At 38.6% G+C, this 21,771-nt stretch overlaps 6 protein-coding genes across 6 annotated transcripts; 4 read left to right on the forward strand and 2 right to left on the reverse strand.

Moving 5' to 3' along the window:
• Positions 1-3,927: 3,927 nt before the first annotated feature.
• Positions 3,928-5,085, forward strand: PCYB_112880 (DNAJ domain protein; the record flags this gene model as incomplete). The annotated part of the gene is made up of 1 exon (XM_004223166.1): positions 3,928-5,085. A coding segment is annotated over exon 1 (1,140 nt), but the record flags the coding sequence as incomplete, so codon positions are not given.
• A 2,131-nt stretch (positions 5,086-7,216) lies between these two features.
• Positions 7,217-9,210, forward strand: PCYB_112890 (nicotinate phosphoribosyltransferase-like protein; the record flags this gene model as incomplete). Its single annotated transcript, XM_004223167.1, has 1 exon — positions 7,217-9,210. A coding segment is annotated over one exon (1,994 nt), but the record flags the coding sequence as incomplete, so codon positions are not given.
• A 1,187-nt stretch (positions 9,211-10,397) lies between these two features.
• PCYB_112900 (N-acetyltransferase) lies at positions 10,398-11,246 on the forward strand (the record flags this gene model as incomplete). The annotated part of the gene is made up of 1 exon (XM_004223168.1): positions 10,398-11,246. A coding segment is annotated over one exon (849 nt), but the record flags the coding sequence as incomplete, so codon positions are not given.
• Positions 11,247-11,562: 316 nt separating this feature from the next.
• Positions 11,563-15,818, reverse strand: PCYB_112910 (hypothetical protein; the record flags this gene model as incomplete). The annotated part of the gene is made up of 3 exons (XM_004223169.1): positions 11,563-11,769; positions 11,875-11,925; positions 12,141-15,818. 3 exons carry the CDS (start codon positions 15,816-15,818, stop codon positions 11,563-11,565), a joined length of 3,936 nt encoding a protein of 1,311 aa, XP_004223217.1.
• An 805-nt stretch (positions 15,819-16,623) lies between these two features.
• On the forward strand, positions 16,624-19,303 carry PCYB_112920 (glutamyl-tRNA; the record flags this gene model as incomplete). The annotated part of the gene is made up of 4 exons (XM_004223170.1): positions 16,624-16,692; positions 16,738-18,465; positions 18,520-18,882; positions 19,265-19,303. 2 exons carry the CDS (start codon positions 16,624-16,626, stop codon positions 18,463-18,465), a joined length of 1,797 nt encoding a protein of 598 aa, XP_004223218.1. The 3' UTR covers positions 18,520-18,882; positions 19,265-19,303.
• Positions 19,304-19,382: 79 nt separating this feature from the next.
• Positions 19,383-20,853, reverse strand: PCYB_112930 (hypothetical protein; the record flags this gene model as incomplete). Its single annotated transcript, XM_004223171.1, has 2 exons — positions 19,383-20,190; positions 20,575-20,853. Coding segments are annotated over 2 exons (1,086 nt in total), but the record flags the coding sequence as incomplete, so codon positions are not given.
• Between the last annotated feature and the right edge of the window lie 918 nt (positions 20,854-21,771).

The raw sequence follows: 21,771 nt of genomic DNA on the forward strand, positions 1-21,771 counted from the left end.
TATATATATATTTTTTAATTTAATTTCTGCTTTATTTTCTGCTTTAATTTCTCCTGAAATGTGAGAAAATTTGAATTAAAAAAATTGGCAATCAAAAAAAGTCATGTGTTGTATTTATTATCAAGCTGTAACTTTTATTCAAACTCCATTCCACGCCATAATTTTGCAAATCATATAAACCGCGTTTCCCTTGGCACACTGGAACAACTCGGTTGAAAAAACAGTTTTTGCATGTCCTAAACTTATCTATCAAAATACGTGAATTTTTTCTTCGATCGATGATTTCTGTTCTGCAATTCATGTTTTTTTTTTAAGTGTTTTAAATGCATACATGTGCATGTTTGCTTCTTTAGGGCTTAAGGTTTTTTAAAAAAAAAAAAAAGTAGCACATTTTTGTGGCCACTTGTGATCGTGTTAAAATTAGACCACTTTGTTCGCTCTGTTCTGTTTGTTGCGATTTGTTTCCCCTTTTGCAATTACAACTAGGAAATGGTTACATATGTGCATTTTTTCAAGTGGCGATAAAAAAAAAAGCCTTTCCCCCTGCTTATGTTCGCAGATTTATAAGCTTGCGGCACATATGTGCAAACGTGGGCGTACCTGTACATATTATACATAATTGCCGCATGCAAATATGCAACATTTCGACATGCACTTGCATTGGCGTTACATGCGTCTGCGCGCGCATGGCTCATTAGTTAACCTTTGAAATTGCCACAGTCCACTAATGGAAAGCTTAGCATACTGAGCGCGTGAAATGCGAATGAGTGGACATTGGTAACAGCATACGCAAGCAGAGAAAAAGTAAGCAAACAAGCAAGAAGGAAAAAACGATAAAACATACCATTACGAAAAGGTGGAATTAAAAAAATTTACATGTAACACAGGGCTGCTTCCAACAATTAGAGGAGGGTTGGATGAACATGTTACTGCTTCGTTTCCCCCCAGCCACTTGCCCTTTTGCACAGGCGTTAATAAGTTACACCTTAAAAAAAAAAAGGACCACATAAAAGCAGGAAAAAAAATAAAGTGCTTCACAAAACCAATTTCTCCAAATAACAAATTTTAAGAATCTTCGCAGTATCTGTTGTCCCAGTAAATTGCGTACTTACCAGGCAAAGGACTGTGCATACAATTCAAACATAGCATTTATGCATTAACTGTAAACATGCAAAATGTAACACGCAAAGTTGCTTAAACAAAGATTAAATCGAAACACATTTTATGAGAAAATGCCCTGAACGATGATGTTATTATATGTACATTATCGCCCATTTTATAAAAAAACGTAAAACGAAAAAGGAAACAATTTTTTATTCCTGTATTTAACCCAATATTTAAATGTTCTATTAACAAAAGGAGCAAATGAATGTCTGATGCCCCTCACAGGGCATGCGAGATTTTCCGCTTTCTTAAAAAATGGGATGTGCGTAACAGACATGTACATTTTACTCGCTTATGTTTTCCATAAAAAAAAAAAAAAAAAAAAAAAACTTAAAATTACTGTGGTTACGTACATGCCAATTGGTTTACCCATATAATGCCTAAACGAACCATCCTATCTTTTGCAAACAAGTAACTTTTTAGCACAACTGCCATTATTGTAGGTTGCCAATTTGTGTTTTCCTCCTCCAACACAGCCACACGCCTGTTACACAACGAAAAGCTAGACATATATTGCAACACGTGAGGAAAAAAAAACGGCGCGGGATCTATTTTACATGTCCTCATCACATACTTTCATATGTCTTTGTAATATTTCACAACCGATGTGGCGTCAAGTTTTTCTTCAGTACAATTTTGGAGTAAAATGTTCATTTTGTTAAAAGGGGGATCATTTGCTTATTAAAAAGAAATCGAGGAAATTGTTTCTTTATATTCCATTCGTGGAAGCTTTTCGCCTTTTTTAAGGTGTTTATTTCGTTCTTCATTATATTCACATGTTAATAATTTTTCAAAAATAATGCAACTTACTTGAAAGACGGGAACATAAAATTAAAAAAAAAAAAAGAAAAAGGAAAAACTGTTTCTTTTGGGTATTCCCTATTCTGCAGCCTTTTCCATTTGGAACGTGACAACTTTCCTTTTTTATACCTTCTAGAGTGAACAAAATTATTTTTACTCGACGAGGGATTCATTCCCCATTTTGCTCACTTCATGTTGAGAGAATTGAAAAAGACGAACCCCCGGTTTGGTTATTTTTTCTCCATTTTTATTTCAAACATTTTAAAATGCAGATTTGGAGGTGGGGTAAACAGAAACCCATCTCAAAAAAAAAAAGTTATGCAAAATGTTGCAACATTGTTAAGTAAGCGGCGAAGTAGTCTTTCGGGGATTTTATTTTCCTGGCAAAAATTGATGCGACAAGGGGGGGAATTCTTTTCTAAACGTCTCGCTCAGCACAACCATTTTGTGAAGCCGCTTTTTTCGTTTTTTTTCCCCCCTTACGTAAAACTGAACTTCCACATTTGCTTCCCTTTTTTTCGTAACGCTCACCTACCCTTTTCTTTCGTGTCATCGTTGAGCGTACATCAGTTGTTTCGCCTTGTACATGCGATGCGAATGCAGCTTACGCGAATATAAAAAAAAGACCAAGAGCAGGTATTTCCATGTCTTCCAACATGCAGCTATAGGTACGCTAATTCCCCCCCAAGAAAAACGCAAAATGGAAAAAATGTATATGTTTATGTACAATTAACAAATGAATACAAAATTGCCATTGCCTAAATAACGTTTGCATCGAATTCTATGCAAACCGTTCGTGAATGCTCCAAGGGAGCCTTTTTCTTTTTCTCCTCCTTTTATGTCCCTAATTTGGACACTTTTTTTTACGCTGTTGGATTATTCCCAACTTGACTTCATATTATTCCGCTTGCTCAAAAGAAGAATTGGGTATACCCATTTGCTATCTTTTTTGCTTATCCAAATCTGCTAATTTATCCTTAAATCTTCAAAAAAAATAAGGAAGTGAAAAGGCACAAAAAGAAAGATATTTTTTTTTGTGTTTTTCCGTCGCGCATGCTGTTTATATTTATCCCCTTTGTCCTTGCGCGTGAATTTTATTTTTATTCCATTTTGCTCATGTATATTTATTTAAAAAAAAAAAAAATTATATAAATTTTATATACATACGGTTTAAATTTTTTTTGAGTGCTTTAATTTTATTTAGTTCTTTCATGAAGAATTTATTCTTTGATCTTATTAACTGTTACAGTAACTTTTTTTAGTATCGAGTTATTAGCCATCGTGGCAATAATTTACAAACGATTAAGTGAAAATAAAATAATCATGGAAAATTAAATTGAATAGGCATCCATTTTTATGAGGAAAAATAACAGCCAAAAAAATAAAAAATTAGAATATAATAATTATAAGCATAAAGTTGGCACGAAGTCCAAAAAAGAAAGAAAAGCAGAAGAGAAACTAATTACCCTAGTAGGCATCCTTCGCCAAAAGGTTTCCGTCATTTGCTGTTTGTTAAGTAAAACTAATTCACTCCTCTAACGAACGCACAGAGGAAGAAGGCATAGGCTCCTAATATAGCACAACCAGGAAGTGGCACCTCTAAAGTACAATAATATAACGTGAGCTGTTCAACTTCTCCTTGTGCAGTGCTATAGCATCTACGCCGCATGAGCCTTTACAAAAAGGGCCCACATATAACGCATACATATTGCGGGATAAGCCTACATATATACCCCCCCTCAATGCTGTAACATTTTGAACTGAGGACGCTTCGGCATTCAGGTAAGCACCGCTGAACCGGCAGTTGCGTCTGCGTCTTCGGGCCGCGGTCAAGGCGCAACAAAGTCGCAACCAAGACGATACCAAAGGGATACCAAGCCGATACCAAGCCGATAACATCCCCATAACATTCCCATAACATCCCCATAACATCCACCTAACATACGGTTCCCCCCCCCGCAGGGCACACTTCAGAAAACATGATCAGGAGAAAACTGTACTGTTCGCTCTTATTCCTGGCCTTTTTGAAAACCTTCAAAATAAACCAAAGATGGAGCATCTTCATCAGTGCCTGGTACGCGCACGAAGATGTGGACAGTGACTACAGCCACAGCAAGCTGTACGACGTGTTGGGAGTCCACAAGTACGCCAGCACGGAGGAGATCAAAAAGGCGTACAGAAAGTTATCCAAAAAGTATCACCCAGATAAGGCAAAAGATAAAAACTCTAATAATCGATTCAGCGAAATTGCAGAGGCATATGAAATATTAGGAGATGAGGAAAAAAGAAAGGTGTACGATCACCATGGGTTAGAAGCAGCCAAAAATGTGGAGTCCAACAAAATGGAGGAAGATCCAACTGATCACTTTAACATTTATGAAAGTTTTTTTGGTGGAGCAGGAGGATTTAGAAGAGAGGAAATGAAAAAGGCGGACAGTTTAACGTTAAATGTGGAAATGAGCTTGGAGCAGTTATATAATGGTGATTTCTTTTCAGTTATTTATACTCGAGATGTTAATTGCCTAAGAAGTGATGACTGTATCATGAAGAAGAAGGAGTGCAGTGGTAAAGGATATAAAACAGTTACTCAGCAGGTTGCTCCAGGCTTCATTATGCAAAATAAAACGAGGGATGAAAACTGTATTGATAGAGGTAAAGCATGGAATCAGAAATGTTCTTATTGTCCAAATGGTATGAAGGAAGAAAAAACAATTGAGTTAACGTTAGAAGTGGAAAAGGGGATGAAAAATAATGATAAAATTGTTTTCGAAAAAAAAGGAAAACAAGAAATTGGATACGAAAGTGGTGATGTTGTTTTTGTTATCCAAACAAAGAAACATAAAGTGTATGAACGCAAAAATAATGACTTACACCAATTTTATGAAATATCTTTGAAGGATGCTTTAATCGGATTTTCCAAAGATATTGATCATATCAGTGGGGCCCCTATTCGTATAAACAAACAAACCGTGACATTCCACAATGAAATTTTAAAAGTGCAAAATAAAGGAATGCCCATTAAGGACTCGAACAAATATGGAGATTTATATATCAAATTTTTAGTACAGTTTCCGAAATATTTGACGGAGGATCAGAAGAGGGCCATTTCTCAGTTCCTCTGACGTGCCATGCGTTCATGAGCGCGGTTTCAGCCGTTCCCCTGTTTTCGAAAACTGGTTGGAGGCTCTGCTTGCCGCATTTTGCAGCTCAGGGCCTTTTACTTTTTACTGTTCAGTTTTTTGTTCCCGCGCGCGAGCGGTTATCTAACTCCGCGTGTTTAACCGAGTGTGTAACTTCACGTGCGTAACTTCGCATGGGTAACTTCGCATGGGTGACTTCGCGTGTGTAACGCCATGCGGGTGCCACCGCGCGCATCCATAAACACAGACACGATACATGTGCCATCCCCGCGCAGTTTCACAAAAGAAATAAGAAACCCATTTTACGAGGCCAGAAATTTATTCGAAGGTGTTCCAAACCGTGTGCAAAAAAAAAAAAATGATAACAGCTTTGAGAAGTCCTGCTAAACGTGTACGGGCGAGAGAAGTGCATGTTGGTCATCTGCGCGAATGATAATTTTTTAATGTTACAAATAACGTAACCTACTGCGGTGTGCCGTTACTTGCATATATGTACCTGCATACATATATGGTATTCCTTTGTTTTTTTTTTTTTTTTTTCGCTATTTTATTTACATATGCATATACACATGTGCGTTCCCCCCCCTTTTTTTTTTACACCATTGTTGTTAACTTTTTTTTTTTTTCCCCATGGGAATATTCCCCTTTTATTGTTCACCCAATTTTTATCACTTTCACTTCTCCTACAAACAAACTATGCTTGAGCTTGATATTCATATGCGTAATGCGCGAAGGCATATGCAGATTGCGGGTATCAGTACGAACAGTACACACGTGTCATCTGCATGTGCGCGTGCTCGTGTTCGCATTTTTCTCCATTTAACTATACCACCCGTGTGATATCATTCCCACCTAATTTTTTGTGGGAAAAATTTATCATTTAACTTTAACATCATTTTTCACTTCCTATAAAAATGTAATAACAAAACTGCTGTAGTGTTGAGAGATACACATGATGATGTGCCTATGTGCATGTGTAACTATGCACAACAGGTGATAGTAATTTGCAAGCAGAATGGATACCCATTTTGCACAGTGAAAGTTGGCATTGCTTTCTTTAGGCGAAACTTATCTATGTCATCGTCCCGCTTTTGTATAATGGGAAAGGAGTGACTTCGAAGTATTTGACTTATACGGATGGGGAAAAAAAAAAAAAAAAAATTAAACCAAAGTGTGAAGCGCATATGTGGTACTTCTTCATATAGGTAAAACTTGTGCTTATCCCTCTCGTATACTAACGGGCCGAAAGATTCACCTCCGCCAACCACGAAAAATGTCATTTTCTTTCAAATGTAAGAAAGTACATACCTTATATACAAAATTATGAGCCTTTCTACACGGGCATGTATGCATGTATTCATGTATACGTGTACATTATGCAGGCAATACATACAGAGGGGGTGAAAAAATACTATGTATATGTACCCCCTTTCTACGATTAAATAATAGTCCCGTGGGCTTTTCACCTCAATGCCGCGGGCGAACAATTAGGTAGAATGTGCACTCTGCCGATAAAATCGGATAGCTTGACTTACGCTCATCCAAGCACTTTTTTTTTTTTTTTCTTGCTATAATTTTTGTGCCATCTGGTTTGTATAATCCCTGCTTGTGTCGTGCAAAAAAAAAAAAAAAAGCATATACAAATGCACAACATCAGTTAATTTTTGTTCTTCGCATAACCCTACAGAATTGCAATTTTCAACATTTTAGATTATCACCCCTTTTTAGACTGCAAAGGAATCGCCGAAAGTTTTTTTGCTCCATATGTATTGAGCAGCAAGCACACATATATGTATGTGCATCTACGAGCGAGTACATAGCACACGACCAAGTGAAGCACCACCGACCTCCATTGTACGTCACCTAAAAACTGAAAATAAAAAAAGGTGTGATCAGCAGAAAAGGGAAAGAATATAGTATTAAAAAAATTACTTCGTTTAAAAAACGGATTTCTTTCTACCCCCTTTGGTCATTCGAGGTGATAAGTCTCCCCATACGCAAATAGCGCATAAGTACATACATACTTATATGTATGCAATTTTTGCGGGCTTTTTCCCCTATACCCGAAAGACGAAAGTGAACGCACGTAACACCTCCCCCCGAATATCCAAATGAGCAGTGACAATTTTAGCGGCAAGAACGGGATTTCCGTTGGTGAGCAGTCGTACCTGAACGGAAAGGCGAATGGAATTGTAGGGGCAAATTCCAACCTAATGGATAACGTAAGGATTGATAAGAACAGCAACTCCCTCTACGTATATGATATCCCAATTACAGAATCTGATTTAAGGCAACTTTTAATTTTAAAAAGGAAAAAAGACGAAGCGGATGTAGCAAATGGGAGCTGCGTGGACTCATCGGTAAAGGTTTGCCCCATGGAAATGCAGAAAAGGAAAATGGAAATCTCGAATGTAACATCCAAGGGAACATGTTCTAACGTATTAAATTACGAACAAGGAAGCAACTGCCCAGAGGAAAAACTTAAAATGGTTTCCCTGGTTAACTGCACGAAGTTTATAATAGAAAATAGGATTAACAAGGATATAGACATACCACACAGCAACACGGTGAATGCACTGTTTATGGATTACTACCATTTGGTAATGGCGTACACATTCTTTAGACAGAAGAAGCATGAACAAGAATCCACGTTTGAAATTTATTTTAGGAAGTGCCCCTTTAATGGAAAATTTGCAATTCTAGGGGGAGTGTACGAAGCTATAAAGTATATCAATTCGTTCCGATTTACAGAAGCACAGTTAGGATTTATTAGAAAAAAAATGTCGCACTACCAAGATATCGATTTGTTCATAAATTATTTGAAAGGATTAAATGGAAGGGATGTGTCTCTTTATTGTATAGAGGAAGGGTCTATAGTATTTCCTCATGAACCCTTAATGGTAATCCAGGGCCCATTACTAATATGTCAAATTTTGGAAAGTGCCTTACTGAATATGATAAATTATCCAACCTTGATAGCTACAAACAGTATGCTTTATAAAATTTCTATAAATCATAAACCGCTAGCCGAATTTGGTTGTAGGAGAGCCCAAGGTCCAGATGGTGCATTAAGTGGAACTAGATATTCTGCAGTTGGCTGCGACTTCACATCGAACGTGTATGCTTCCTTCCTTTATGACATTCCAATAATAGGAACCATGTCCCATTCTTTTATCTCTTCTTATCAGCATGGCGAAACCTTGCATAGCAAATACCTAGACAACCATGACTTCCTGAGCATTGTACAAAAGAACAAAGAGATCATCCACAAACTTTACAACTGTGAATTGGCAAAAGAGAGTGAATTGACTGCCTTTGTCGCATTTGCGCAAATTAACCCCAAAATTTTTATCTGCCTTATAGATACGTATGACTCTTTAAAATCCGGAATTTACAACTTTTTAATCGTTGCCTTATCTTTGCATGAAATAAATTACAAGCCAATTGGAATCAGACTCGATTCTGGCGATTTTAGTTACCTCACAACGGAGTGCAAAAAAATATTTAATGATGTATCTGAAAAATTAAATGTCCCATTTCGTGATTTAAAAATATGCATTAGTAACGATCTTAACGAGCAAGTAATAAAAGAATTACAGGCACAAGAGCACCATGTGGACATTTTTGCCATTGGCACAAACCTAATCACATGTCAATCGCAGCCTTCTCTAGGACTTGTATACAAGCTAGTCGAGATTAACAACCACCCCTGTTTTAAATTAACAAATGAAAATAAAAAAGCTAATTTTCCCTACCGAAAGAGGGTCTACCGATTATACACAGATGATAATTTAGCTTCTCATGATATCATCCAACATTTTGATGAAGCACCCCCTTCTGAGAATCAACAAATTGTCTGTGTAAATGTCATGGATGGAAATAAGCAATTTTCCATTATCCCCAAAAAGGTTGAAGAGAAATTGCGTCTTATATGGGACCACGGAAAATTACTAACTCAGTTAAAAACTGTCACAGAATTGAAGCAGTACACGCATAGTGATATAGCTAGATTTAAGAAGGAGCATTTCTTTACTTCCTCTCCGCTTCCTTACGATGTTCTCTTTTCTTTGAACTATCACAAAATGTATGAAAAGTTGCTCGTAAAGTATTCCCGTGTCTCAACTTGATTGTAGATTCTGCGAAGAGATGGGGGAGAGGTAGGTCTTTCCCGTGTGCCAACTGGTGTGGAAGGGACTAACACCAATGTTGGCAAGTCCAACCAAATAAGGCATAGAAGCACATTGTGCTTTCTTACAAACGAACAAACCGCGCGAACCTTTTTAAAAAGAGAGTGTTTCCCCAACTGTATCTGCATCGTTCATACCACCTCGAAATGATTTGAAGCGCTTTTCGCTATACAACGCTGGCCGTTCGACCTCTCCTTCCGCGGAAAACTAAATGCCATTCGGTATATGCCCACCTTGAGGTGATATCAACATGAACACAATGGCAAATCTCCCCTCATACGCAATGCATGTATATCTTTTAACGCATTTTTTCATATACATTTTTGAGTGTCACTTTTTTTATTTTTTTTTCCGCCAATAATTCATCCGAATTGGGACCTGATGGCAAATACCGCCTTTGCATGTAGTAACTTTTTTCCTTTTTAAAATATTACGTTTATTAACCCTTCCCACGTTTTGTACATTGAAACGAAAAAGAGTGAATGAACTGGAATGCAGCAATAAGCGCTTGTTTAACTATTACAACGGTGTGTATATCTTTTTTTAAATGAGAGTATTTTTTTTTTTTTTTAAATTAAAGCTTCGCACATGGGACACACCCATGTTCACCGGCACAACGAAATTGAAGTAGAAGCATCGTAAAAAACTTCCACCCCCTTTTTGCGAAGATAAGCACACGTACGTTATCGTTTCCCGCGAGTTGCCGTTATATATGCACATAAAGGTATACTTGCATATGGCCGCAGTGATAGATCACCTACTTTACACATTTGTGGGCTGAGAAAGAAGAGCAGCACAGCAGAAGGGCAGCCCCCGCATGAGCGGAAAACTTTTCCTCTGCCGATCTGCAAAAGGGGTAATCACTAAGAAGTTTCCGAAAAAGTCAAGTTTTTGTGAATATGCTGCACAGTGAGCGCTACTTTTTTTTTTTCACCTCCTTAGGGAGATGATGCTATGTAGAGAAACTTCCTATGAGGTTTCCCTGAAGGCGTATCTTTTTCAGGTTATAGATAAAAATTGTGCCTTTTTTTTTTTTTTTTCCACTTCTCCCCTTAGTGTAATTTACTCTCTCACGGTTAAGTCAACCGTGTTAGTGACATTCAAAATGGAAAACAGCAAAGAAAAAAACCTCCCCGTGATAACTAAACCTGATGAATGGAAGAAATCCTATTTAGACGTGCTAAACAAGAAAAGGGTACTGTACAAGTACGTTTTCCTTTTTAACAATTACAAATTTAAATTTAAGGTAGTATCTACTTACTATGAATACCTAACCGTTTGCAACAGTCTCCTGCGAGATGTCACAACGTGCAATTTATTTTTTGGGTCCATAATCTTCTTTGAGATGTTGGGGAAATCCTTTTATTATCCGTATGTCCTCTATATGTACGATACGGACAGTTCGTGCGGGGAAAAGGTTGGAGACTTTAACCCCCCGAAATTTTTAAAATCGTCCATTTTGGGCATAGAAGATATCATAAAAAAGGGAAAAGAAAAAAACAAAAAGTACTTCAAAAAGGGGGAAGTAAAGCACGACACGAAAGCAGTACTAAATGGAAGTGACATCCCTGAGGAACTAAAAAAATATAACTTAGACGGGAAACATATAGTGGGGTACACAGAAATATATTTGCTGTTTCACATGGGGAGATTCTTCGACTCACGCATTGAAAGACTTGTAGTTGATAAAAATTATCGAAACAGAGGATTCGGTTTGTTAATTATGTACATAAGTATCTATGTGCTTAAATATATATACCAATGTAACAGATGCGACCTGACTGTGGATAACGAGATCGCCCTAAGAATTTACAAAAAACTGAACTTCCTCAACGTTCAAACGCAGGTGTATCGCTTGCATTTGCACTGCAATTATAACTACCTTCCAGAAAATGCTTCCATGCAAAATGACACACATAATATACAGTCCTTCATGGATAGCATTACAGCACGGAGGTAGGCACTTGGGGGGAGGAGGTTACCCACTTACGCTGTCCCAGTTTGTACACGCTAGACGGGGCATACATAATCGCGGTATCCACACGGGTGATACCCACGAAAAACACCATTTTGTCAAGCCACAATTTTATCACATCAAAATTTTTTTTTTGCTGGAAGTACCCATTTGATGGTATGCCAACGGTAGCACTCGTTCAACTGCACTATTTTTGAAGTACAACTTTTGCATCACTAGAAGCGTTTTTTAAAATGAAGGCAGCCGCGTCCTTCCCATGATTCGTAGTTCACGACATGGATTCTGCGCGTGCATTCTACGCGTGGATCCTTTTCACCAAGTAGTCCTTCTTCTCCTCAGCACTTTTTAGATTATTCCAGTCCAGGTACGATACCAAAATTAATTTATACTTTTTGCTCAGCAAGTAATACTTTATCAGATTTAGGGCATCGAGTTTTTCGCCTGACCTTTTCAAGTTGTTGTCGTAGTAGTAATGGTTGCTTCCGTTAATTTCTATGCATGTCTAAGGGGGGAACAAAAAAGGAAAGACGTACACACTTGTGTGTTAACTAAACGTGTGGTGTGTTAGAACAAAAATTGTGTTCAATGCGCACGCCTTTTGCGTTACCGAATTGTTAATGACGATGTCCACGGTGTATATTCCGTCCATGAATGGGACCTTCGAGGGGAAAGAGGTGAAAAAAATGATAAAAAAGGGGTAACAAAAGGGTAAAAATGGGGTAACAGAAGGGTAAAAAAGCAGTGAAATTTTTGTGACGAATCCTCGGAAAGCTGGTGCACGGAGAGCCACCTCCCGGACGCACACCCCAAATAGCTTCTCTCCTACGCATACGCGACCTCTGCGCGAAGATGGCGCCCATTCCATTTCATTACCTCGCACTGCACATTTTTGACGCCCAGTGAAAGCAGCGTGGACAGTACCTCTCTGTGAAAACTGGACGAATGCACACTCGCAATGTCCCTCTTGATTTGCATGCTACACATTTTTACGTAATCAATTAGCTGCTCAGTTGAGGCTGCCTTATCCCCACAGCTGTGCACAAACTGCGTGCAAAGATTGTACCTTTCGTACCTCTTCTTTTTATAAAAATTGTTTATATACTTGACAAAAAAAGTGACGTTATTTAGGATGTGCTTGCTGCGATCGCTTAAAAGGGTGGAAGTTTCGGGTTTTTTAACACCTGTGTTGTTTTTTAAAAATAAATTTGTGCTGTGTGGAAGGCTTGGTGAGCTATTTGCTCCACCGGATTGGCCAATTAGCGCCTCCCCAATTGGTAATTCCCCTGAACCCACTTTGCCACATCCGTAGGAACTAAACAAGCGCTGCACGTACGCCCCGAAGTAGACATTAAAAATGTACACTTGGTATAAGCACTGAATTGGAAGATACAGCGTTTCATTCGTGTCCCTTCTCCTTACAATGATGTTGTTTTTTTCACTGAAGTACCAGTAGTGGTTTTTTCTGAGTGGGTTATTCATGCAAGTGAGAATGTCTTGGTAGAAATATGAGTATTCATTCCCCTTAGGTTCGTCCTCATTCGGGTGGGTGTCGCCAACGGTGCGGCTTCTATCACTGTTGGGGCGGCTTCTATCACTGCTTGGGCGGCTTCTACAACCACTCAGGCGTCCTTCCCCGAAGTAACCAAACACATAGTCGTGAAAACATTCCAACAATTTGTTCACATTTTTAAAATCAATTTTGTCAAAACCTAGAACTGTGTAACTGCTGAGCATATTTGATATGACGTTGGCCATTTTGTAATTTGGGATGGCGACAAAGTTGCTGATACTTTCATTTATTTGCTTCAAAATTTTGTTTAAATTGTGGACAATTTTTTCCTCGCCCAATCGTTTTGTGCTCTCACCGTTGTACTCATTCAGGAAGATTCGGTTTGTCTCCTCCTGATATGTGCAGCCGCGGGAAGGACAATCTTGGGGAAAAAACACCCCATCGTACATACTCAGATTAACAGCAAACACGTTAAGCTTCGATAGGGAAATGAGTAAATTCGTGTACTCGAAAAAATGCAACTCCCCCGAGTGTTCACTAATTTTGTGTAAACAAGTGCCTATCAAATCCAAATTTCGGTACCTCAGTTTGGCAAAAGAGTTTAGTAAATTTACGTAAATTGTGCAAGGCATTATTTTCCTTCCTACTTGATGCCTATTCAATATCTCCAACAACATATGAATTACATTTTTGTTTTGTCCCCTTTTGCTGTACATATTGAGCAGTAAAATGTGGACATCAATTGGCTCTCCGTGCTCCTCACATTCCTTATTTGGGCAATGCACATTTGGGAAATACCCATCAGTGCCTTCCTTTTCGTTCTCCCCACTGTTTGGTATGTTAAGGCGATTCTGCATGGCACCGCCCAGTTGGTAACTCCCACTATCACGGTTAGCCAGCACCTCTTTTTTTTCACTCGAATATATTTCATTTGTGTGTATTCTAGGTAGCGTGCTATCCTGTCTCCTCTTCACATTGCATTCTTCTGTTTTTTTCCCCCACATAGGTGCGCTGACGCCAGTTGGGGGGTGACCATCCCGGCTTCCTCCACCCAGAAGTAACTTCAACTTGGTAATTACAATACTGTCTATATAACTTTGCACCTTTTTTAAGTACAATTCTTCAAACATTTGGTTCACAAAAATATTGCCTATTTGGTAGAAGAAATAAAGCAACATGCTGAGATCTTTCAAACTGCATAAGGAATAAAGTCTGTCCAATGACATGGAGCTAACCATTTCAATTATCAGACTTGTTAGACTACCTAAATTGTTTCTTACAACATTTGTATATCTATCACTTAGATGTACCCTATGGTAGTTTTTACTCAACTCATTCTGCATGTGGTACACAAAAATAAAGCTCTTCATTATGTTCAGTACTGCATCGATGTTAAAAAGGTGCACTTTATTTTTTAAGTACAAATAAAATAAAGAATCTACTTCTCCAAATGTGCAGATGCGAATTTTGATCAACTCGGTTAAGCTTTGTAGTTCACTCGATTTATCACTTCGGCATAGAGAAGCTTCATTTGATCTCCTTTTCATCGTGACTTGTACATTTTGCAACAATTTAGGGTCATTAGCTTCTTCCCCTTCGAACTCTTCCTCCTCATATTTACGGCTCAACACGTGTAAAACTTTTTCGTATATAAGATCGACAAAGTTCGTGCTTCTAACACTGCTGTGCTGATCCACATGCTGCAGAATCGCCTTCAATTTTTGCTTCTTCCCATTAGAGATAAATGGAATTCCTTCTATGACACTAATTATATCATCGCTTTGTGCATATTTCAGGTTCTTCCTATGGATACTGTTAAGATGTGCTTCGTTGTGAACTGCACTCTCCCCTGGGACGTTTCTGCTGCTACTCATATTGCTAAGGTTCCCTCTCTTTTCGAGGCCCCCGTAGTAAACCGTCACCAGCGTTAAAACGAGGTCATGCACATTGTTCATATCTGCATGTTTTGCTAAAAAAAATTTCATAATATTTGACAGATGCATGTCAGTCGGTTCGTAAAAGAAATGGAAGAGGAGAGTAACATATTTGTAGTGGCTATCAGTTCCCCTGTCTAAGTTTATGCAGTTAAAATAAAACAGAAATTTGAGCTTGTTTAGGAAGACCTTATTTGTGTGCTTCGAGCCTTTCATAGTGTTCACAATGAGGTAGATCTCGTTGAAGTTTATGTTCCTGACGAAGACTTCTCCGCGTCTTTGCCATTCCACGTCGGGGTTGGAACGCGGGTTGGCACGCGGGTTGCCCTCTTCAGCCAAGTAAGCCACGTCAACCATGTCGAACATATCATTTATGTCAATTGTGCTTACCTTGCCCTTTGCGTCGCCACTGGTTTTGTCACCCGAGTTGGGCGATGCGGCTGCTGAGGTATCCCCCCTCACAACATAGTGGCCGTTTTCCTCACAGGACAGGGAATAGTCGTTAAACAATGGATCCACATAGTTGCTATAAAAAATGATGTAGTCCAACTTGGTGCTTAAAATTTTTACTAACGTTTCCACTACTTCACAATTTGTATACCCAAAGTGACAGAACGCATGTAAAATGTAGGATATCCTCACAATGTACACATTTTCAAAGGGATCTTTTTCTGCCTTATTTCCTTGGCATAATGGAACTAACTCGTTAATGGTCTTCTCCAACTTGCTCATCAGGACAACATCGCGAAGGTTGTACTTCACGAGCGTTTTTAAAATGAAGTATATTTTGTTAAGGCTCCATTGTTCGTTTAGTAGTTTTATTCTGTATAGATAATTCCTAATGACATCTTCACCAACACTACACTCAGTTACCTGTTTCAGATTTTCAATTAAATTTATGGGATCCAAATGATTGATAATGTTTTTATTGCATAAATTTTTTAAAAAGTTTGTCCCCTTGCTGCTATCAGCTACACCTTTTTTTTCCTTCTTCTTCTTTTGTTTCGTGTGAAATGCACAGAAGTTACTTTTCCCTCCTCCTCCTCCCCTTCTTTCAAAATTCGCTAAACAGGTTGTAATAATTTTTTTGCCCTTTAATATATTCATTAAGGTGAACAGGAACTTGAGAGATTATTTCCCCATGCCTGTTGATAAGAATCATTTTGGAACATCCTCTTCCTGCAACAGTTCTATATTTTGTTACCCCCTTCTTTTTGCATTACCTTTTTTTGGGTTCTTCCGCAAATTGGGTTCCTTCGCGGTGCTCATTTTCTCACTGTTTGAAAATGGCTATTGGGATAAAAAATTGGGGGGGGAAGTTTTGTACCAAAAAAAAAGGCGCACACAAAAGGGGAACGGGCATATACAAATGTATGCAAATAAAAGTGGGTAGAAAGGAACGTTGGTCCTCGCAGCACTGCAAAAGCGATGTATAATAGGACTCATAGTAGATGAACCTACATTCTGGGCTGCGATAAAAGGTGATCAACACAACGGAGATGCAAAACAGGTGGTGCATCAGCACATCTGATTATTGCCAAACGCACCTTTCTATGCACGTTGTATACGCACGTAACGCAGAAGCGCTTCCCCAAAGTTGCATAGCCCAAATTGTGCTCAAATCGGATTATCCCCTCACCCTTTTTTTATGACAAATCGGCGCAGCGGTGAGAGGAAACACTATACCGCTATGGCAATGACAAGCTGACACGCGGGAGGCACACAATGAGGAGAAAAAAACGAAGAAGCAGATGCGCGCATTCTATCCGTACACGTATAAAGCAGCGCGGCTTAACCATTCGATACCTCCCCTGCAAAAGCGATTACCCACTACATAAGCAGGAAAAAAGGGAAACAGCACGCGTGGTTTATACGCACATATTAACTACACAAATATATATATAAACGTATAATGATCGTTCGTGCCTTTTTCCCCTGCGTTCTCATTTTCATTTCAACCGAGATATTCACTTGCTACAAAGTAAGCCACCTAACCCGCCCGGGGGACTTCCTCTTCCGTAATAAGGGGGAAACCAAAAGGCGCAGAGGAATTAGAAATAGGGTTGCCAACAACCGAACAAGCGGCAGTGACGGTATAGCCAATTATGCCGATATCGAAAGGAACGTAAAATGCAGAATTGGGGTGGAAGTCCACGTGCAGCTGAGCACAAAATGTAAAGCCTTCTGTAACTGCTTTAATGTCGCTTCTTCACATAACGATAAAACATACGAGAGGAATTATATAGATTTGTGCAATTTCTTAAAGGACAACATTTTGAAGACAGGAAATGAGGCAGCAGACTCGAATTGGCTAGGAGAGGGAACACCTCCGAGGAAGGATCTAGGGGGGGGAATTTCCGCAGAGACGAAGAGGTGTATTAGTGAAGACCCTAAGTATGCCATTAGTAGGCCAAACAAACATATATGCAACAGGTGTGTAGGCGAGGTGGGCTCCCTAAGCTTACTGAACAGCACAGCTGTCTTGTTCACATACCTAATTAGCATTATTCTTAATTGCAACCTAAACAATGTTATCACTTTTGACAGAAAAATTTATAATTATTATGACTTGCCCAAAGGTTATCAGATTACGCAAAAGGAAACGCCGATTGGTTTCGATGGTAACATTTCTGTGGAGGGAAAGAGGTTTCGCATAAAGAGCGTTCACCTAGAGGAAGACACGAGCAAGTGTTTCTTTCTTCCGCGAAGTGTGAATATGCTGAATTGGGGGGGTACTACTACTCCCCACGAAAGTAGCAGCGATGGGAAAGGAACTGCATTTAGGGGGGGCAGTGACATTTTGAACCTTAACAATGGTAGTGGCGCAGGGGAGAAAGAGAATGGGGACATAAATGGTGAATGCTCCACCAGGGACGGTGACGAACTGGTCTCTCACAGTTGTAACCCAAAAGACTACCCATCAAACGGTGCTAACGAAGCAAATCACCCATCAAACAGTCTTAACGAAGCAAACCACCCATCAAGCAGTCCTAACGAAGCAAACTACCCATCAAACAGTCTTAACGAAGCAAACCACCCATCAAGCAGTCCTAACGAAGCAAACTACCCATCAAGCAGTCCTAACGAAGCAAACTACCCATCAAACAGTTCAAACGAAGCAAATCACCCATCAAACAGTCCTAACGAAGTAAACCACCTGAACAAGAAAATACTACTAGATTATAACCGCTGCGGAATCCCCCTAGTCGAAGTCGTGGTCGAAGATGACTACATGAACGCAGAAGAGTGCATTAACCTACTGAAGGAGATAAAAAATAAAGTGTGCCTACTGGGGGTATGCGTGGGGAACAAGGAAAATATCAGATCGGACATTAACATATCTTTTGAATACGATAACGTGAAGTACAGCCGAGTTGAAATCAAAAATGTTAACAGCTTCAGAAAAATTAAGAGTTGCATAGAGCAGGAGAAGCAAAATTTTATTAATCAAATTCTCACAAAGGGAACAGAAAAAAGCTACCACTCCAAGTCGAACGAAATGTATACAAAAAGCTACCTAGACAGTACGCACTACGTTGTCAGGAAAAAGGAAGTATACAATTATGTGCACGAAAGGAACATCCCCCAATATAAGCTTAGCAAACATGTTATAAAGCTGCTAAAATTTTATGTTAATTATAAAATAAAAATATACGAGGATGAAGTGAAGTACAAGTGGTCCAAGCAATATTTTTATGTCTTCCTGAATGATCCCTTTTTGTATAACTATTTTAATGAATTTGAGGAAGAATAATATGTGTCCAATTTTATAGTTAATATACTCCTCGACGTGATAAAAAAGAAAAATATGCTTTCCAAAAATATCTTAATAAAACCGAAAAACTTTTGCTTCCTCATTAACTATGCTATTAAGAACAACTTAGACAACACCTCTTTGAAGGCGTTCCTCTTTAACTATGTGGATGTAGGATTCGAAAATGAGCTCCTCCTCGAAGCGTTTAAAAACGTGAACGTTGTAGAAATGGAGCAGACTTTGAAAAAACTGATTGACGATAATATCCAGCATTTAAAAATCGATGGGGAAAAAACTGTCCTCAACGAGCAAAACTTTAAGAACAGAATTATAGGCCTTTTGAAGGGCCAAATGAGTCAACGTGATTCGCAGGTGCACGTCAACTACAAGTCGGTGAGCGCGTTCATTGACGACTACGTAAGGAAGTTGACCTAAGGGGGGCACTTTACCACACCGCCATGGTCACTTCGGACATCACCAGGCATCATCCTTTTTTTCATTTTTACCCTTTTTTTTGTTTCAAAAAATGGCCCTGTTTGGACCCATTTATGTGAGCCAAACGGGTGCAACTGTGGCAAGCCAAACCACAACATCGCATCAGCACGTGCGTGCATAGGAGGAGCGAGACCCGTGGGTAAGTATTGACCCACCATCTGTTTATCTAGTTGCAAACACACTTAATCATTTTGTTTAATTTCTTTTTTTTTTTTTTTTTTGTTGTCGTAAATAACGCGTATGTGTGAAAAGAGGAAATTCAAAAAATGGCTTTTTTTTTTTTTTTTTTTTCAAACGTGAGTAGTATCACGTAGGGGCCAAAATAATGATAACAGGGGGGTAGACCCCCCCTGCTTAGGTCATGGTGCACTACTGGATGGCAGAAGGGCGAAGCGCTCCACAACCCCTCCCGCGCGAAAATTTCAAAAAACGAAATTAAGGACTTTCTTATCAGCCCGGTATACAATCCTTTCCACCCTTTTTGGATTCGCCCCTTTCTTACTACCTACGGGGGGGTAAAAATAAAAGGTAGGATTTATATGCCGACGGATGCACAATTTTTCACCCTCATTGAAATATAAGTGGTAAAACAGAAGAATATAATTTAAGTCGAAATGAAGGTTGTCACTATTTAGGATAATATTTTCATTGTTCAGGTAGCTGAAATTTTTCCACTGAAAAAAGGATAAATTATTAAAATAAATCTCTCTTCGGGTGAGTATGCTTCCCACATCGTACTTGCTTCCATCGAGGTAGAACAAATCATTTAAGTAAAAAATATCTTTATTTATGTTGTACGTTAAGACGAGTGGTAACGCGACGGAGAATTTCCCATTCAGGTACACGTTGATCACCTTAATGTTTATGCCGTCCTTTTTCAAACGTGTTACTGGGTTCGTTTTTATACTATGTTTATTATCTGCTTCATTTGGGATAGTCTGACGACTCCAAATGGGGATATTCTCCTGGGAAGAAAACTCACCTTGACCCCGTTCCTCACCTCTGCCAGTACACGTTTCCATTTGTGAAAGATGTATTAAGTTCCCCTCCTTGATAGGTTTACCCCCCGAGAGAAACAACTCTTCGGATAAGCAGAGCAGCTTATTCAAATGATATTTATAGTAATATTTTACGTAAAAAGGATCAACTGCTATTTTGCTTTTCTCAATTTTTATGAATGATTTGTTCGTCGATACAAGGCTCATTACTGCTATGTCTTTCTTCAGGTGGCTGTTTATCTGCACGTACATAACATTTCGGTACAAGTAGTACACCCCTTTTATTTTCTTATAAAATGATAAAATGCGAAATTTTTTTTTGTTTACACGAAATTTAAATAGGAACGATTTATCGCGCACATTGTTTATGTAACCTTTTTGCCTTATGTCAACATTAAGCTTGCAAATAATTTTTTTTAATATGTACATAACGGTGTATTCTTTTTTGTTAACCCCCCACGTGAGGTGTGCTTCTGCCCCCTTTGGAGCATACCCTTCGGTGGGAATGACTTCACAACCCGTTCCATCATAACTTGTTGTAACGTCGATTTGCTTTTCAGTTTGCTTCTCCGTTTGCTTCTCCGTTTGCTTCTCAAATTGGAGACGCCTAAACAACTCTAAAAGCGCGTCTTCTCCATGCTCATTTCTCAATAAATATTTTTTTAAAAATAGCAGATAAGTGCGAATTGTGCTTTTATAAGAGTTGTCTCCCTTTTTTATTTCCCTCACCGCAAATGATATGTTGTCATTATGTTTGTATAATGTTACTTTCCTCAGCTGCAGTAGCAGCTTAAAAATGGTTAGTACGTCTATCAAATTGAAGTTAAATAAGTTGTGAAAATATATCTTCTTTTCTGCGTCTACGTTAAACTCGCATAATACACTTGGCGTCTTACTGTTTAGCGATAAACTCCTTCCATTTTGAATTAAATTTTTTTTTTTTTTTTTGCTCTCTCAAAAAATTTGATCGCGTAGCATAAGACGTGCTGCTATTCCAATCATTTCTTCCATTGCTGCTGTTGTATTTACTTATTACTACACTTAAGAAAAATGCGCATTTTTTTTTTTCACACCAAACAGGATGTTTCTGTAATGAAATCATCAAAAGGATGATCAGCCAAAATGTGGGCGTCATCCCATGATGTTATTTTGCTTCCCTGTATTTATTTCATTTTGGTAATCTTTCACTAATTTGGTGATTTATTTTTCCCCACCTCTTCTTCCGCTTCACATTTCTTTCATCTACGAAGCGCCAAGGCTGTGTTATATAAACTTGTGTTTTCTCTCTCCTTTTTTTTTTTTTCTTGTTGCACTTGTAAAAATTTAGCTTGTGCATTTTTATTTTTTTTTGGGAGCCAAGCACAGAAATTGAACTCAAAAAAAAGGAACCCTTTAGGGAGGCGCAAAGGCGAAAAATTACCTGCGCTTTGAACAATGAATGTGACTATGTATTAATCAGAAAAGTAAAAAATACGAACGTGCATGCTTATATGGATGCTTTACATGTATAGCCCTTTTTCTTTTCGACAATGTGGGGGTAGCCTAAGAAAAACATTTTCCCTTGGAAGAGTGCGATCAGGGAATACTCACCTATAGCAGCTTCGTGTACTTTTTACAGTAATTGCAATTACCGATGCTTAGTATTAATAAATGGGCTAACTTATCAATTTTACTCTTTTTTTGCTGTTCTTTTTTGCTGTTTTTTTTGCTGTTCTTTTTTGCCGTTTTTTTGCTGTTTTTTTTTGCCGTTTTTTTTTTTTTTCTGCCCATGCTAAACCACAAGCGCTTGTGTAACAGTACATTCATTTGAACG

Source organism: Plasmodium cynomolgi, chromosome 11, assembly GCF_000321355.1.
Source record: "Plasmodium cynomolgi strain B DNA, chromosome 11, whole genome shotgun sequence".
Lineage (NCBI taxonomy): Eukaryota > Apicomplexa > Aconoidasida > Haemosporida > Plasmodiidae > Plasmodium > Plasmodium cynomolgi.